This window comes from Saimiri boliviensis, chromosome 10 (assembly GCF_048565385.1).
Source record: "Saimiri boliviensis isolate mSaiBol1 chromosome 10, mSaiBol1.pri, whole genome shotgun sequence".
Classification (NCBI taxonomy): domain Eukaryota; kingdom Metazoa; phylum Chordata; class Mammalia; order Primates; family Cebidae; genus Saimiri; species Saimiri boliviensis.
In genome coordinates this window covers 14,886,597-14,904,285 of record NC_133458.1, presented here as the reverse complement: position 1 = coordinate 14,904,285, position 17,689 = coordinate 14,886,597, and the positions used below count along the sequence as shown (strand labels likewise).

The following is a 17,689-nucleotide window of genomic DNA, read 5'->3' as shown; positions in this document are numbered from 1 at the left end:
CATGAGGGAAGGAGAAAGAAGAAAGCAGAGTTGAAGCAGGAAGAGTCTCTGGGATCAAGTGAAGGAGGTGATTGGAGTGGAGGTTAACCTGGGATAGAGATGATCAAGGCTGAGAAATCAGAGCTTGCAGGGTGGTAGGATGCACACAGGGGTGTGTGCATGTGTGGTGTGTGTGTGTGTGTGTGTGTGTATGATGTGTTACTACTATGTGGGAATGTGAAAGAAAACAGAGCCAACGAATAGATAAGTGTATCACAAGGATGACGAGATGCAATTCAAGAAGCAAATGTGAGGAGAGAGAAGAGTCACATCAGGAGATGAGGGCAGACTATAAAGGAGGAAGTTAGATCCAAGCCAAAAGTACATTGGAAATGGAGGTCAGCTCGGAACAAGACTGCAGCCAACTGGGTAACCCATGCTGACACCTGAGGTTGGACACATGCACACAACCTTTTACACGCGGCTGCCCTGCGGTACGCACAGCATTCTTCTTACCCCTCCACTTCGGCTCCAGCCCCCTCCCCGAGACAGGCTAAGGCGGGCTCCAGGACACCTCTCTGTCACCCTTACTTCCATGGCCTTATATGCATCTGCATCTTTGTATGCGCACACGTCACTCACCGCAGGAACCAGCGGTCCCCCAGCCCGTACTCGCACCCACAGATCCCGGAGCGAGGCCACAGGCAGCGAGGCAGCTTTCGTTCCAGCATCACTGTGGTGGCCACGACCTGGAAGGAGGAAAGAGGGACAGGAAGAACTCAGCCAGAGCCATGAGGGTCACAGAGGCACTGAGGCCAGTGGCAAAGGAAGCAAAGGCAGCCTGCGGAGACGGGACACTAGAGGCGGATGGTAAGAACAGCCACCTATTCACCCGCCAGCCTACACCAGGCACCATGCTACCAGCTTCACTCATCGAGAAATGAGAGAGGATATTTTGGTGAGTGTTTTGAATAAAATAGCGACCCTTGCATTACTATTCAGACTCATGGAAAATGAGTCACTCCAAACTGACCTTGATTTCTTTTTCACGGAAAAGCCGCAGACCAGTTATCTTGATTTAAATCAAATGATTAAATAGAATCTCTATGATCCTGGGGATGAATTGATACTGTTACCGTTCAGGGAATTTTCAGCAAATTAAATATCCACATCTTAAGACGGAAAAAGGTTGATTAATGACCGCAAAGTTGGCCGGGAAATTTCCAGTAGCAAGTCCACTCCGTCTTCTGTCCTTTGCTCAGCCTTCATTAATTACTTAGATGAAACGTGGAAGACCAGCTTATCAAATGTGCCTGTGACACAGAACTAGGAGGGATACATATGTGGGGCAACAGAAGCAATATAAAATGATCTCACTAGACTGAAATGCGGGTGTAAAATCAGTAACAAGAAATTTAAGTAAACCAAATCTAAGGCCCTACATTTACATTTAGGAAGCTTAGATAAGCGAGTCATAGAACAAAGATGTGGGAGTGCTGGCTGATCACAAGCTTAATAAGGGCCAGCTGTATATTTGCTAAAAGACCTGTCTCTGTTTTACGTGCCCTGAGCATTATGTCCAAGTAAAGAAAGGCATGGCCTCACTTTGTACCGTATTGCTCCAGTCATACTGGGGACTATTTTAGTTTCAAAGGAACCAGGATCTATCAGCACATGAACAAAGGGTACAATCAGAATAGGTTGGAGGCCGGGCACGATGGCTCACATCTATAATCCCAGCACTTTGGGAGGCCAAGTGACGATCAGGATGGTCAGGAGTTCTAGACCATCCTGGCTAACACGGTGAAACTCCGTCTCCGTCTCTACTAAAAAACGCAAAAAATTAGCCGGGCGTGGTGGCACACACCTGTAGTCCCAGCTATTCGGGAGGCTGAGGCAGGAGAATTACTTGAACCTGGGAGGTGTAGCTGGCAGTGAGCCGAGATGGCACCACTGCATCACTTCAGCCTGGGTGACAGAGTGAGACTCCGTCTCAAAAAACAAACAGAATAGCTTGGAGCCAGGAAGGCTTACTAACTGAAAGAATCGTTTATGTTATAAATAACTCACGTTTTTTCTACTCTCTCTTTCTCGTTACTCTACACTTCTCTGTTCCTTAGTTGCACCAAGTTCCCTCCTAGCCAGGACTTCCAGTCATTTTGCTCTCTTTCCCTGGACAGGTTTTCTTCTTTGCCTTGAAAGGAATGTCTATTGTTCTTCCTGAGCCGTCATGAAGCCACCTCCCTCCTCAGGTAACAGCACCCATTTTTCGTTTAGGGAATTGCTCTCTCACTCTCAGTGCGTTGGTTTGAGTGGACTGGGCTTCACACAGTTTTGCTTTATTAGTCTGTTCTTCCCCAAACCTCCCCTCCACCACCATCGCCAACACCCCCACTATCCAGTCCTTGGTCTTTCTTTAGATTCAACAATGTGCCTATGACCCAAATGTGTTCCCACGAGATGGAACATGGAAGGGGTTGACAGGGGGAAAGACGTTCTTTCTAAGCCTGCAGTATTGTCTAGCACCAGGAGCCTCACAGAACACAACGTGAATGGGCCCGTGGAGCTGTGTGTTGCAATGCACGGCCTCATTCTTTTTAGAGTTTGGAGCTTCTAGAAGTGATCTCACAAACAGGATGGGAGAGCTTGTCTTAGGAGAGAGGTCAAAGAGAGCTGATGTAATGTGTGAGATGGGGATCTGCATTCTGGCCAGATACCTCTAAAGTTAGTTTAGTTCTCTAAACTTTTCATTTACAAGGACGAACACATCCTCCTCCCCCTGTTTAAAAATCTAAAACTCTGTCTGAGTTTGGTTTTCTGTCCCGGTAGCCAAGAGTCCTAATTGATACTAACCTTGACCTCCATCCCTTTCCGTCTTTCCTCTTAACTAGCTAGTTTGCTCACCTTTGGGTTCTCATCTTAAATGTTACTCCCTCAGGAAACCACGTCTTCAAGTCTCATTCTGATTCCTCTGCTGCATCCCTTTCGTTGCACCTCACATTCTCTATGGCACTTTTGCTGCTGTAATTTTACAGCTTTCTGTGAAGTCAGTCGCTTCCTGCCTGTCTTTCCAACTAAACCGTCAGCTCCATGAGGGCACAGATGGTGTCTGTTGTGTTTATGCTCATGTTCCCAGCTCCTAGACATTTTCCAACACATAGCAGGGTCTAAACGATCATATTAAATGAATAAAAAGTCTAAGGGAAAAACGATGGCTATATTCAAATATTTGAATGGTGCTTATATGGAAGAATGTGTTCTGTGTTACATGAGAGGGCAAGACTGGGGTCAAAGAATGAAATTTTAAGAATATAGGCTTTAGCTCAATGCAACATGAATGTTTAAGAACAAAATCTTCAAAAATATAAGAAAACTCCCCTCCTCCTATCCTCTACCTGAATTTACAAGATAATAAGGTCCTAATCAGCATTACAGAAGATATTGAACGACCTGACCAATAAATGACTCTTATGTTAAGTAGGTCAACTTGAGGGCCATTGAGGGTCACTTCCGATTGTAATATTTGTTAGCCTATGGTATGAAGAAAAGATCATGGAGAAACAGGGATTTATAGAAGCAAATAGAAGGTTCAAATGGAAACTGGAATATACCAGAACAAGGTCATTTCTAGTTCCCACTGGACTAAAGAATGACTCCTAGATGGGCTTTTCGCCTGTGAGCAACAATCCCCCTCAAGCCAGGATCCTTCATTTAATCCTTCTTCCATCCCTTCCATTTATCCACATGTACCTCAGGTGTATGGAGACCTCTGTTGAGGTGACAGCCTCACTGGATTTTTGCATGACTCTTTTAAGAATGACCCACCATAACATATCCCACTTGGATTTTTCTCTCCATCTCCTGCCTCTTAGCAAGACTAACACAAAAGAACTCACCTGGGCCCTCCAGAGCTCATCCCTCTCCTGGGCCACCCTCCAGTGGGTGTCGCCCATCATGGCGATGAACAGGTTGAGCATGAGCAGTGTGGCAATGATGGCGAAGGCGAAGTTGACAATGCTGAACATGAAGGGCAAGTCCACATCGTAGTTGGCAGGCGCATCAATAATGGTGAGAAAAAGCTCGAAGGTGCTGAACAGTGCCATGGGGTAGTCGTAGAATTCCCCCAGACTGGTTGGGTCCTCTGTCTGGAAAATGATATAGAACGCTACTCCGCCCAGGAAGAGGACATGGAGATGGGATAATGGAGTTATCATAATAAGCACGGACCTGGTAAGCACTTATTCTATCTGTGATTTACATATTTATCTAAATACACTTGCACACATGCACAGGTAATTACGTACAGATAAATCTTTCCTGTGGAACTGTGTAACCCTAACATGTCCAAAGATTAAGTTCACCACTCTGGATAATGGTCATGGTAATAATAATCAGTCATTTAACAACAACAAAATTGTGTGTGTGTGCAGTGTGTATGTGTGTGTATGGATAATGGATAATAGGTCACCTAACTGGTTTCTACATTTTAGAAAACCAAATACTTAAAAGGCAAGTTATTACAAGAATGCATGGAATCTTCAACAATTTTTAAAGAACAGAACACATGAACAGGCTAAAAGGAGAGCCCCTTTTTCATCTTGATGGCCTCAAGATAACCGTCCGTCACTCTAACATTCCCTGGGTGAACCTGAACCGTCATAGCAAACGGATTCTTGCTCAGGGTGGAGCCTACCAGCTAGCAGTGACACTGGAACTTCAGAACAGCACTAGAACATTTGAAAGCCTCCTCTCTGCATGGGGAACTGAAGTACAAGATGATTCCAAGAGCAGAAACGGGGTCTTTAACAAAGCATTGCCTCCGTAGTTATTTAAGAGAAAAGCAAGTGCAATGGCCAAGAAGTGATCGTTTAGAGAGTTCTGGATAGAGGACATCTGCAGAGAGCCACTCTGTGACCATCACCAGGGAGTGGGAGGAAAGGCTACATGAGGGCTTCGGGTGGAGATCTCCAAACAGGCAGAAAGCCATAGTTTTACCCTTTCACATTTCAGATTTTGGTGGGGTTTTTTTGTTGTTGTTATTTTGGCCTATTGTTTTGGGGGAATCCCCATTGAATGGGCAATTCTTGAGGACAGTAATAGAGTCCTCTGCACTGAGCCACTGCCTTTTAGAGATGGGGGGATCTTCATGGGCCATCCAGTGCCTCCTCTTGTCTAACAGAGGAGTTGCAGACACTGAGGGCTGAATTTGAGTTACTGGCCTTTCACTCTTCAGACCTAGGCCTTCCTCTTTCTGTCCCTCTCTAAGGACTCTCTTCCACTCGTCCCCCCACCCTCTCCTGCCCTCTGGCTCCCTCCCCCTGCCTGTGGTTTCTTGCTGTGCTGCTCCTGTGTTTAGCTCCCTGGCACTCTGACTGGCTGTGCCTTGACTGGGTGCCTGTGTGTCCCTGTTCTCCCAGTCTCTCTTCACAACTCTTCTTTATTATTTTCTCCGTCATTCTTCAAACCATCCCAGCTGTTTTTCTGCACCTCCTTTTTATAATTCTTCATTATTTTTCTCAACTTTACATGACCACATATAGAAAGAAAGCAAGTTACATGTTGTTGAGTGCTTTGTTTCCTCTTCTGCATTGTAAACGTAGGAGAGTTCAGCGTGGCACTGTCTGTTTGTCCACATGGTTTTCTGAGATCCGTGACTGGCCAGTCTTTCTTGTTTAATGCCCTGCTCTCACCAAAGGCCTTTTTCTGTCTCTCCTTTAAAACCCTTGCAGAGCAGTTAGTGAACGCGAATGTTATTGACTCTGAACACATGGCTTTACCTTCTAGGCCAATCTGAGTGGCCCCTGGTCCTATAAATATGGGTGTGCTTTTAGACTTACTTTCCAACAGGAGAAAAAAAAAAAGGGCAAAATGAAGTGCAAATGTGAACTGAGAGTAAGAATGAGAATAAACTTTCCAGAGAACTGGATCTGCTGATCTAGTAGAGGTGGGAATGGTGCCTTACCAGAGGCAAATCCCAAGATGACCACAGCCATCAGCCAGCAGAAACGCATTAGGTCTCCAAAAATCATCTGCAGGAAACAGACAAGGGAGAAAGAGTGGGATGATTGTTTTTCCACTGCCTCTGAGCAGCTAACGCGAACAGGTCCGGAGGCCCCCACCGTTCTACCAGCTCTACTCTACCGCCATCCCTCTTTCCGGGAAGGCCCCGTGCCTGAGGCAGAGGAAGCTGTGAAAAGCACTGACCTTCTGGATCATGATGGTGAAGGGGCCCAGCATCTGAAATCCTCGGGCGAAATACATGACACTGCACCAGCCCAGCACCAGGGCAAAGGACATGGGCACCACCTCCCCATTGGTGCTGGTGAGCCGCATCACCATGATCACCAGCACCATGAAGGCATAGGCAATGCTGGGGGAGCAGGGAGCAGTGAGTGAGAGACAGACTGAAACTATTCTAGGTTCCTACAGCACAGTGGTACCCACACACTCAGGCCTAGTCTTTACACCTGAAACACACATACAGTCACACCTATAAGCCCACTGGAGAGAAATCCTTGGAGTGAAAGTGAGCTGAGGTCTAGATCTGAGAGAGTGAACTGGGAGATGGGAAACGATTCTGGTAAGGAAAGGCAGGGGGCTGGAATGAGGGGATACTCACATGATGACATGGAATGGCCCCCCAAGAATCGTCTGTCCAAAATATCGAGACGCACCAACCCTGAAGATGTCTGGGATCTGTGGAGAGGACAGCAAAGCAAAAAGACAATGCAGACTGTGGTTCAGCCTGGGCCTTAGATGGAAGGTGCTTAGCCTGGACCCCACCCGCACCTCACCTCTAGGAGCAGGATGATCACAGCCCCAATGACGCTCACCAGCTCCCCCACCAGCCTGATGATATCTTCACGTGTCTTGTAGGCCTCCTATTTGGGGGAATTCAGAAGTGCTTTCTGATGGGCAGAGAGTCAAATCCTTTTGTGCAAATGACTGAAAGCTGCTAAAGTCCATCCAAAATAAATGAAAGCTCCCCTTTCCACCAGCGTCACCCCACCCCCATTGTACTTGCCATTGTGGGCAACTCTGTGACCAGGACAGGAGTCTATGTATCCAAGGTTTAATATATGTCACATATACCAATGTCTTGCTCTACCATCTAGCAAAATTGCCTTTTCTATAGATGCTGTAAGCAGTAATTTATGATGTATATACTGAGCAGCTGAGAACACATTTCAGAGCATCAAGTGAGCCAACAGGAAGAGGCATTAATGGTTTGGGCTGGTTTCAGCTATGTGGAAAGTCCAGCTTTTCCAATCTCGTCATGATTCCCAGTGAGAAGAATACACTGTAAACATATAACAGGATTCATGTTCCCTCATGGGTCCAGAATCTACTACCTCTAGTGAGACTTTGAACCAGTTATGGCAAATCTCTGAACTTGAGGTCTCTCATCTGTAAGACGGAGGCTATAGCGCTTACCTCCCAGAGTCATTGTGAAGCTTCCATTAATGATATATTTACATAAACTTTCTAAACCATAAAGCACTATAGATATATTCACCATGGTTTTATTATAATTTGATATTATGGCAAAGAGCAGAGAAGGGGCTAGAGACACTATGAGGAAGGATCCCTGTCTATCCTGAGCAATAGTTGTAGAAGGTATAGTACACAGCGCAAGGTGGAATGAAGACCACCCTACTTCAATGCATGTTACTTCACGGTGAAACTTATGCAATATCACGGATATAGTGATAGAATCCTGCATTAATTCTCCTTATCTCTTTGAAGTTTTGAGCTGACTTGAAAACATAATAAAAGCTGGATGCCGTCTTTCTAGAAAACTGTGTTCACCTATAGACAATTCCCACACGATATTGCACAAGTAATTTCAACACATGCAAGCAGCCTTTTGACCTCTGGGAGCTCTGTTGTCCAAGATCACACATCCAAGTTGTGCACACAAGAAAGGAGTTGAGAGTCCCCTGGGGCCAGCAGGAAAGCTGATGATTTGAGCTAGGGAGAATGTGATCCCTCATTCGCATAAGGAACAGCAATTACCCTGCTCTGCTAATCAGCTGGAGCCTGTAAGCATCTCTCCAGATGCTAATGCAGCAGGACACTCACCTGTCCAGTGAGAGGCAGCACTTTTAACATAGGGAACCAGGAGAAACTAAGACACAAGCTTCTGTCTGCGTGTCTGGGGAACTCTGTGGTCTAACCACCTGCAACCAGACGTCGGTCAACACTTCTATTTATTTATTTATTTATTTATTTATTTATTTATTTGGCTTAAAAAATTGTATGCTCTGTAAACTTTTTTGACATTTATATCTTTTGAGAAACTGGTAAATTTTATTGATCATATAACAGAAAATTTCTTTTTTTACTTGCTTCCAAAAAATTTAAGAGTTTTTCTTTTTTTTAATGCCCTCAGCTCTAGCAACTATGTTTGAATTCCTATCTGTTCTCCTAAAATTCTGTTCATGGACTGTGTTCTTTTTCTTTATCTTAATGTTTCCATAGCATCTGTCTTTTATTGCAAAACATGCCAACTCCTTCAGAGTCAGGTAGTGAGTAGGAGGATAAATAACAAATACATTACTTTAGAAACAAAACAACATTAAATATAGAAATAACTGCATCCATGCCACGTAAGCGTCTTAAAAAAAATTATTTTTATTTTAAAAATATTGTGTCTTGATTCAATATGTCTGAAAAAATGCTACCACTCTTTTCTTGGCTCAAGAAGAAAAAGACTACACATAACTTGGCGAGGACGGCTGTGAAGATCAGAGTTCCCCTAGAAGCCAGCCAGGGAGTAGCAGCAGCCATTCCTTCAGGAGACAAAAATGTGAAGCCCCTCTAATGCTGGGGACAGTTTTGGTCACCAAACCCTCCTGCTGGGGCTTCCTCTTACCAGTTCAACAGAAGCCTTTACAAGTAGGTGTTCCCCTGCCCAACTTCACTAATGAGTAACGGAGGTGTTCAGAAACTCCCATTTTTTGACTCTGCACTTCCAGGGATCTGACTGCCCTAGAGTAGCTGCCTCCAGCACTGCCGCCAGTGTCCTCACCCTTAAACTAGGCTGCAAAGTGCCATACACCCCTGAGAGCACCCTTCGTTGCTGCTCTCCAAGACCAGAATACAAACCCTTCTGTAAAATTGTGTTTGCTTTGTTTTATAAACTACTCTCTCTGGAAAACAAAAATAATATATGTGTGTAAAAGTCACAATAAAAGTAATGATGATATTGGGCTTTTAAAACACTTTGATTTTCTTTAGATTTCCAGGGGAACTCCAGTGTTTCGCACTGATATGTAATGTTAGCTCTTGCTTTAGAATAGAAACTCTTTGCAAAGGTAAGGAAGATTTCAGTATTTCAGAAACGGAAAGGGGTATTAAGTAGAAGTGAAAATTGGCTCCCCTTTTAATTAACCACCGTTGCACCTCTAGAATTAAACCCTAAGCCTAAACTGGTAATGAATGTTTCTTTTAATTTTTAGATTTTCATTCTTGTGGAGTTGCATTCAAGATTTTTGTTCTAGATGGAGATGCTGATTCACAACTCTCTAAATTTAAGGTCCTTATGAAAATGTTTCTGCCTCATTTTCCGGGTGCAGTGGTTCACGCCTGTAATCCCAGCACTTTGGGAGGCTGAGGCGGGCAGATCACCAGAGATCAGGAGTTCAAGACCAACCTGACCAACATGGAGAAACCCCGTCTCTATTAAAAATACAAAATTAGGTGGTCATGGTGGTACAGGAGAACCACCTGAACCCAGGATGTGGAGGTCGTGGTGAGCTGAGATCACACCATTACACTTCAGCCTGGGCAACAAGAGCAAAACTGTCTCAAAAAAAAAAATACTATAGAAAATATTGTTGCCTAAATATGCTTGGCCAAGTAAATTATCAGGGCACCCATTCCCCAGTCCTGCTCATTCAGTTCCCAATTCTCTCTTGCATGCTCTCCTTTCCCTCGGTTAACAGAACTACTGCCTTAGGGCAACCCGTGCCATCTATCATCTAGCTTACCCTACATCTATTTCCTCTCTTTCAACCCACACCCCACAATGCTTCTGAATTAATCTTTCTAAAATGCAGATAATATCCTGAGGCTGCTCTGTTTAACATCGTTCCTAGCTCTCCAAGGCCTTCAGAATAGAAATGCAGGAGAAGTGGCAGTGGAGGGTGCTCCTTAATCTTTATCGTTGTAGAAATTCATTAGATAATGTCTAAATTTGATTGACAACTAGAGATAGAAGCATTTGATTCAAGGGATGCAGAAGTGATAACAGCAAGAGCTAAAAGGTGTAAAAACCGGTTGTCCCCCACAAGTAAGACATGGGTGAAGAGGAGGGGCTGTCCAGGATGCGGTTGCTCTCTGTTAGTTCTGCCATTTGATTTGTAAGTCATGTGCATGATGTACATCATTTTCTTTCAATTAGGAAAGCTCACCATGAGATAAGAATTGAAAAAGTAAGACCAGAGCACCAAACAAGATATACAAAACCTTCGCTGCTATGGCCCCTGCCTTGTGTCCTCATACCCGTGTGAGCTCCGGCCACATTGAGCTATTGGGGTTCTGAGTTCCTAAGTCGGGTCCCTGCACAGCCTACATCACTTTCTCAGAATGCCTTCCCCTACCAGTTGGCCTGGCTCAACCTCACCGATGCCTCAAGACTCAGGTCAGGCCAGCACTCCTCCTGGGCCTCTTTTCCTGCCCCTCCATGCCCAGCTCAGGTGTTTCTCCTGGCGCATGGTGGGGCTTCTGTGGATTGACAGCCCTCTCCCAGTACACTGAAAGCGTCTGAGTGCCCCATGTCTCCCCAGTAGTCTTAGAGCTCCCTGAGGGCAGGGATGCCTTCCTCCTACTTTTTATCCACAAATGTGCAATGTGGTAAGTACTCAACTGGTAAAAAAAAGGAAGGAAGCAAGGAGGAAACGGAGAGAGGAGATAGCAGGTGCAAGCTGAGCATTGCCTAAGAGACGCGGAAGGGTGGTAAGGAGGAGAGGAAGTGGAATGGAGAGACCGAGCTGGAGCCATAAGAGGAAAAGGATGACAAGTAAACGGAAATGACGTCATCCTTGCCTGAAATTTCTAGATTCCTACATCAAGGTCACCTAAGCAGGCCTGGCTAACCATGCACAGGGAAAATACTCCAATCCACCCTTTAAAAATAAATATCATCTAACAATGACTGGAAGTTTTTAGTTCACGACATGGCTTGCAATTTAAGGAGTTGTCAACAACCAAATCCCCTATGCAGGTTGGCATGTATAGTTCACTGAGAATTGGCCTAGTGAGATTTGCTCTCACTTCCCAAATGGATGAGTTCGCTGCATTGAAGGAAATGTCCAGAGGGAGTGGGCATAGCAGTACCTGGGGCACTGCTGGGTCATAAGGGCCAGGGGTGTACGTGTACCATGCGGAAAGGATGGGCAACATAGGTCACCCCAGTGGGAAGTGGGAAGGCCCCAGAACCAGTTGTCAAGCCCAGCTCTAGATCTTTTTCCTCCCCATGATCCCAGACTTGCAAAGGAATGAAGTTCTCAGAGAAAGCTCTGCTAGCTCATAAGAGCTTCTCCAATTCCCTAACTGGGCATGAGTTCCTAACCAGGGCTGCCACCAGAATCAACTGGAAAGTCTTTGTCACAACACACATGTCCAGGCCAGCGCTGGGTTAATTTGGATCAAGGACCTGGCATTTTCTTTCTTTTTTTTTTTCTTTTTCTTTTTTTGAGATGGGGTTTCACTCTCGTTGTCCAGGCTGGAGCGCAATGGCACAATCTCGGCTCACTGCAACCTCTGCCTCCTGGGTTCAAGTGATTCTCCTGCCTCAGCCTCCTAAGTATCTGGGATTACAGGCATGCAACACCACACCTGGTTAATTTTGTATTTTAGTAGAGACAGGGTTTCACCATGTGGGTCAGTCTGGTCTCAAACTCCTGAACTCAGGTGATCCACCCACCTTGGCCTCCAAAGTGCTGGGATTACAGGCGTTAGCCCCGATGCCCTGCCATTTTCTTGAAAAGTTCTGTAGATGTTTTGGACATGTACCCCAAGTTGAGAACCACTGGGCCATAAAGAGAGAGAGAGAGACATCTGGTTCCCACATAAGTCAAGCTGCCTTCCAAGGGTGAATTTCATGTTTCAGTCTCTGCATTTTCTCAGGAGGATTGGCTTGGGAAATTAACTCTTTCTTCTGAAGAGTCTTTACTCATTCTCACAGAATTATGACTTGCTCTATATGCCAGTAGGTTAACCCCATCAAAAAATAGTGCCAATGATCAAAACTAGAGAATAGCCAGTAGGCCAGTATCTGGGAATGGGAATCCTTCTCTATCTGATCCCCTCCTATGGCACTTCTCAAGTGTTGCTCATGTTGTCAGGGGAAGATGAGTAGATACAAGTGAGTGTGGCAAGTCCCGGCCAGCCAAGAGAGAAGACTGGGATCTAGCCCATCACTCTGCAGGGAGAAATGGACTTGTCTGGTGTTTAAAGGTGAGGATTCTGAAGGGAAGCAGACCTGCAGTCCAATCCCTGTGCTGCCCCTGCTAGCTGACTGTCTTTGCCAAAGTGTTCAACCTCTCTTGACCTCATACTCACCGTCTTTAAAGTGGTGATGACTGTATTTACTTGTTAGGATTTCCCGCAGAATCACAACATTGGCCTCCCCTGGCAGCTTGCTGGAAATGCCAAGTCTCACGTCCCACCCAGCCTTACAGTCACAATCCACATCGAATACGGCCTCAGAAACAGTGATGGATGCATGTGAAGTGCACATGATAAGTGCTCAGTGGATGTTACTTCTACCTCCCGGGCTCCCTGGCTCTCCTCATCTCTTTCCCTGTCTTTAATGTGCTGTGCTTGCTCCACTTTGTGTTGGTTAGGACCCTTGAACAGAGGTGTATAGAGTTGGCAACCAGTCGCTTTTCAAACAGCAGCGGTCCTTTGGGTTGTTCAGAACTTACGGGGGATGACGATGTGTAGACAGATAGATCCCACTGACTGTGACAGGTAGAAGATGATTTTTAAAAGACGGAAACACAGTCAGGATGATTTTTGCCTTCAACAAGTACTGATGCCAATCCCTTCCCTCCATCTCCCCACTACATTCCTAGGCCCATCCACCATTATCTTTTGCTTGCTAAACTGTAATCGCTTCCTAACTGGTCCCCACACGTCTGTTATTCACCATGCAAGCAAAGTAATTTTTCTAAAACAAAAATTACCCTGTAAGTCTCCCCCTGTCAAATCCTTCTGACTTTCCATTACCCTGGGGATAAAGAGTGAAATCCTCAACATGGCCTTTAAGGCTCTACATAATTTGGGAAGGATCTGCCTGGACAACCTCACCTGGAGGCACCCACCCCAGCCCTCTGTGCTCTAGCGAACCTTCTTTCAGTTCCTAGACCTTGATGAGGTTCTTCCTGCCTTGAGGTTCTTCCTGCCCTGAGGCTTTGAATATTCATTCTCTCTCTCTAGAACTCTCTTTTCCCACTGAATTCATACTTAGATCTGAGCTCAGTCATCTTTCTCAGAAGCAATCTCTGGCCTCCCAGATGGACCAGACCCCTGTTGTAAGTTTTTTTTCCCAGTCTGTGCTTTCCTCATCATAAGAAAAAAAAAATAACATTGATGCCGACAGTCACAGACTGTAATGAAATATCTATTTGCATGATCATTTGATTAGTATCAACCCATCTATAAACACCAAGAAAGCAGAGATCATGAGTGTTTTGCTCAGACTGTGGTTGTTGAATTTCCAACACCTGAAATAGTTGTTTAGCCTGTATGAGGCTCTCAATAATAATTTATTTAATGAATGGATTAGCAAAACATTTCTGGGAAAGAGAAAAGCAAAGGAAGGCTCAAGAGAATATTTTTCAAAAGTCAAAAGGGAGATGTGATGAGAAATTAGACCCCCCTGCTGAACAGTACTCCAGGAATCTCAGTGACCGGAATGGTGGACCTAGGACTGGGAAGGCAGAGGTACACGGATGTCAAAGATGGAAGCCAGGGGTTCTCAACCCTGGCAGAACATTTGACTCAAGCAAAGAGTCTCTTAAAAATACCAAGGCCACAGCCTCCACTTCAGACATTCTAACTTATTAGGTCTAGGGTGTAGCCTAGGAGCCAGTCATTTTACTAGCTTTTTTTAACTAGGTTTCTAATGTGCAGTCTGGGTTAAAAATCACAGATCTAATAAGAAGTAGGATTTTCCCGAGGACACACGACTGCTAAATTTCAGAGTTAGGGCTAAAACCCAAGCTGCTGGACTCCTGGACTTTGAACTTTTTGCTCACCTGGAAACCTAATAGTGCAGGCTGCTTTGCCTAAGCCAAGTAGAAACATATGGAGATAAGAAGTTAACTCAAATTAATAGAGTTCTGGGAAATCTCTGGTGAAACAGAACTTTTATGGCTGAACAATGATCTTAGGGTCATTAAGATAGCCCCCCAAACTGGATAGAGATAAACTAACTCCAGCTTTACATACATCAGTTTTTGTATAGTTTTTGCTGCCTTATACAGAGGAATTTGTTTTCTTTCACCTGTTCTGAGATGTTGCTGTTGCATTATTCCCATAAAACCCCAGATATTAAACTAGAAAGGATCTTAGGGGTCATGGAGCCCAGTGATTTCCACAGATCCCAAGAGATCTGCAGAGGAAGTCCTGAAGTAACTGAGATCCCTGTGATCCCAGAGTTATTAATATAATTGGATGGTAAAGTATTCATTCATCTAAGAAAATGCTCCACAGGCTAACAAATATGTCAACAATTGCATGCCTCAAATCAAGACACTGTATTTGTGCATTTTCATTTTTTCTAAGACTTACTCAAGTAAGAAAACAGTAGGAAAAAAATGCGAATTTCCTATTATTTATCAAATCCGGTGCATTGTGATAACAGAATCTTCCAAATCATGGTGATAAATTTAGAAGCCCCGATCTAATCCACATGGGCTTACTACTGAAGAAGAATATAGTCAACCCATAAATCAGGTCTGGGGCTCAAAGCATAGGGACCTTTCACTAGTGTTCTTTGTTATCGAACCCCTTCCAGCAGCATTCTTAATCCTCTTAACCACCCACTTCTCCACCAAGAAAAGAATACCTGAAAGTCCAAAGTCTTCTATTCGAGCTGAAGTGGCTTTCACTGAAGCAGAAGGCAAAAGGGTAAAAATGCCAAGGAACAGGAAGGGAGGCAGAAGAGAGAAAAAAAGAAGGATGGGTCAGGTGTTCAGCTATAATTATGCTTCTGAGTCCTGAAGCAAAGGAGGTGATCTTTTAAATGTAGACTATCTGGATCAAAGAAACATGTTTGTACATAACTAGCCTTGTCCCAAGGAGAAAGAGACACACAGGAAGGAGATTTCTGGTCATCAATGGCTCAGCATTGTCCACCTTTTAACCCGGAATACTGTCTACATTCAAAATGCAGAAAATCTCCAAATAAGTTTGAGACAAAAGGAAGGCTGGAGAAGACTTATCTGAGGAAATAGGGCCAGGGGCAGTGGAAAAGTCCAGCCACCCCCAAAGTGTTTGTGTGTACACATTTTCTCAATTTTTAATCACTCCTCCCCCAACTTGCCATCTCCTAACTGTCCTTATCTCCCTCATGTCCTATGCCAGGGACAACTCTTGTGCCCACACTGAGGTGCATGGAGCACAGCCTCTCTGAGCATCTCTAACACACTCAGGCTTGTCTTACCCAGGCAGCAACCCTACCTGGAGAGAGGCAGTGGCTCTGGACACATGACACACTGCATATATATATGTAGAAACAGGAGAGGTGACGTGTCTCTACCTAGCATGGGGTTCATTGGGCATCTTTGCCCTGTTCTTTCTCTGTGCATATCGCTGTCTTTGGTCTAAACCAACTCAGGATTTTTGCTTCTTGGCTATAGAAAGTTTATATTCTTTTTCTGACCCAAACTACCTCTCTTCCTAGTCCAGGTTGAGCTATACCTGTAGCTGCCCTCTCCTACATCGAGATCATCTTCAGTCACTCAGCTCTCACTTGCACTGCAAAATTCTTTTTCCTGGTCTTTTGCTTTGTGCCTATGAACCTAATCACCTTCTGTGTATTTTTGGCTCACCAGGACAAAAATTTTAGTAATACACAAAGAGTCAACCCCCAAGAGCTATATTTGTTAAATATGTATGTTCAGAAGTGCTCATTAGAGTACCCTTTCTGTTGCAAAAAAAAGGGGGGTTACTTTCTTCAACAGCAGATTTCTGTATTTACTCTGTACCTCTAATCATTCCTCTTCCTTACCCCAGGTTTCCCTTGGCCACCGCAACACAGAATGGCAGCCCTACAACAATAAATGGAACCTCAGAAAGTATTTATTTCAACCTGATACCCAATCCAGACATCTTTCTGCAGAGTGTCTGACAAGCAGATGGCTGACCCGTTACTCCCATAGGCTCATATAGACCACGCACAGAAGAGGGTGCAGGCCAGCAGGGCCGTCCGTGTTGCCCCAACACGGCAGAAATGGACTCAGAAATTGACTTGGAGCAATTTTTCTCCTTTCAGGCAATAGAGTTTACCTTCAACATCCCACTACAAAAGCCTGATACTTTTTGTAAATTATCAAAAAAATTCACAAATGATGAAGCTTACTCGTTCCAAGTACTCTTTCAAAGTTTGTCTCAGAAAATCCACAGCTCCCTGGACAAACGTTCTTGTACTTATTAAAGCCCATCTCTGGCCTCCTGGTCTCATGTCTAATTTCGACCTGGGTGTTCAGGCGCCTACACCTGCTGGAACGTAGAGGGTGGCGCCATCCCTAAGTAGCACCACTTCCTTTCCAGCACCATCAACCCCATCACGCAATTCCCTTTCATCCCCTTCTGAGAAGAACAATCACCTGTAGTAGTTTTTGCTGGAGGATGGTGATGTCTCGAGAATGAGTGCGGTTGCCACCACGGAACTTAAGGGGGCGGTAGACGCAGCACATGGTGAAGCAGATCATGTAGAGCAGGTACAAGGCAGCCAGGACGCAGAAGTACGGCCGCCCGTACTTGCTCCACTTGAAGTTCACCAGCTCCTTCACTGGGGTCTGTTCCAGAATCTGACGAGCCTGCCATGAAAGTGGAGTGAAACTTGGGGTGAATAACACAGAAGGATGTTTTTTTTTTTTTTTTTTTTTTTTTTTCACTGTGTACCAGAAAAGGCAGGGCAGTAAGCATCACTCATTCAGCTGATCAGTCACTTCTTTGATGGACAAATAGTATATTTTTTGTATATGCTGGGCCTTGTGCTAGTGACACAGATAGGTGACTATAGCAGTAAACACAAGACACCATAGCACCACAGAGGATTTAAAGGATGAATAGTAGTTGGCCGAGGAAAGGGAGAGTTAGGAAAGATCATACCATAAGGTAGCAGCAGTTGTCAGGTCAGGAAGCTCTGAGAACCCATTGCCCATTTGCAGCCGAGGTGTGGTTGGGGAGAAGGGAGAATCTACTGGGAGTGGTAAGCAAAAATGATAATGACTGAGGTAGAAAAGGGTGTCATGCATCATAAATGCCAAGGTAGGAAGTCTGCATTTTTTTGTTTTTTTCTAAATATAACCTCTAATCATTCCTAAATATAACAGAAAGCAATTGGGGAATTCAAGCAGGGAAGTAGTCAGATTTGCTCTAGAAGTATTGCTGGGCTAGAAAGAAGCAGTGGAGGTTACAGGCAATAGGATGTGGCAGGGTCTGCTATAAGCAATCAGTGAGAAGTTAAGGA

General features: G+C 44.7%; 1 protein-coding gene across 2 annotated transcripts in view; it reads right to left on the bottom strand.

The window, feature by feature from the left end:
- Window positions 1-17,689, bottom strand: part of TRPV5 (transient receptor potential cation channel subfamily V member 5) — a 40,235-nt gene that overhangs the window by 6,679 nt on the left and 15,867 nt on the right. For both annotated transcript variants that reach the window (XM_003929796.4, XM_074378980.1), the window contains 7 exons: window positions 16,821-17,033; window positions 6,774-6,860; window positions 6,599-6,675; window positions 6,184-6,349; window positions 5,942-6,008; window positions 3,876-4,144; window positions 622-728 (listed from right to left, as the gene is read on the bottom strand). In XM_003929796.4, the coding sequence (XP_003929845.3) occupies window positions 622-728; window positions 3,876-4,144; window positions 5,942-6,008; window positions 6,184-6,349; window positions 6,599-6,675; window positions 6,774-6,860; window positions 16,821-17,033 (986 nt within the window). The remainder of the gene's footprint in view (window positions 1-621; window positions 729-3,875; window positions 4,145-5,941; window positions 6,009-6,183; window positions 6,350-6,598; window positions 6,676-6,773; window positions 6,861-16,820; window positions 17,034-17,689) is intronic.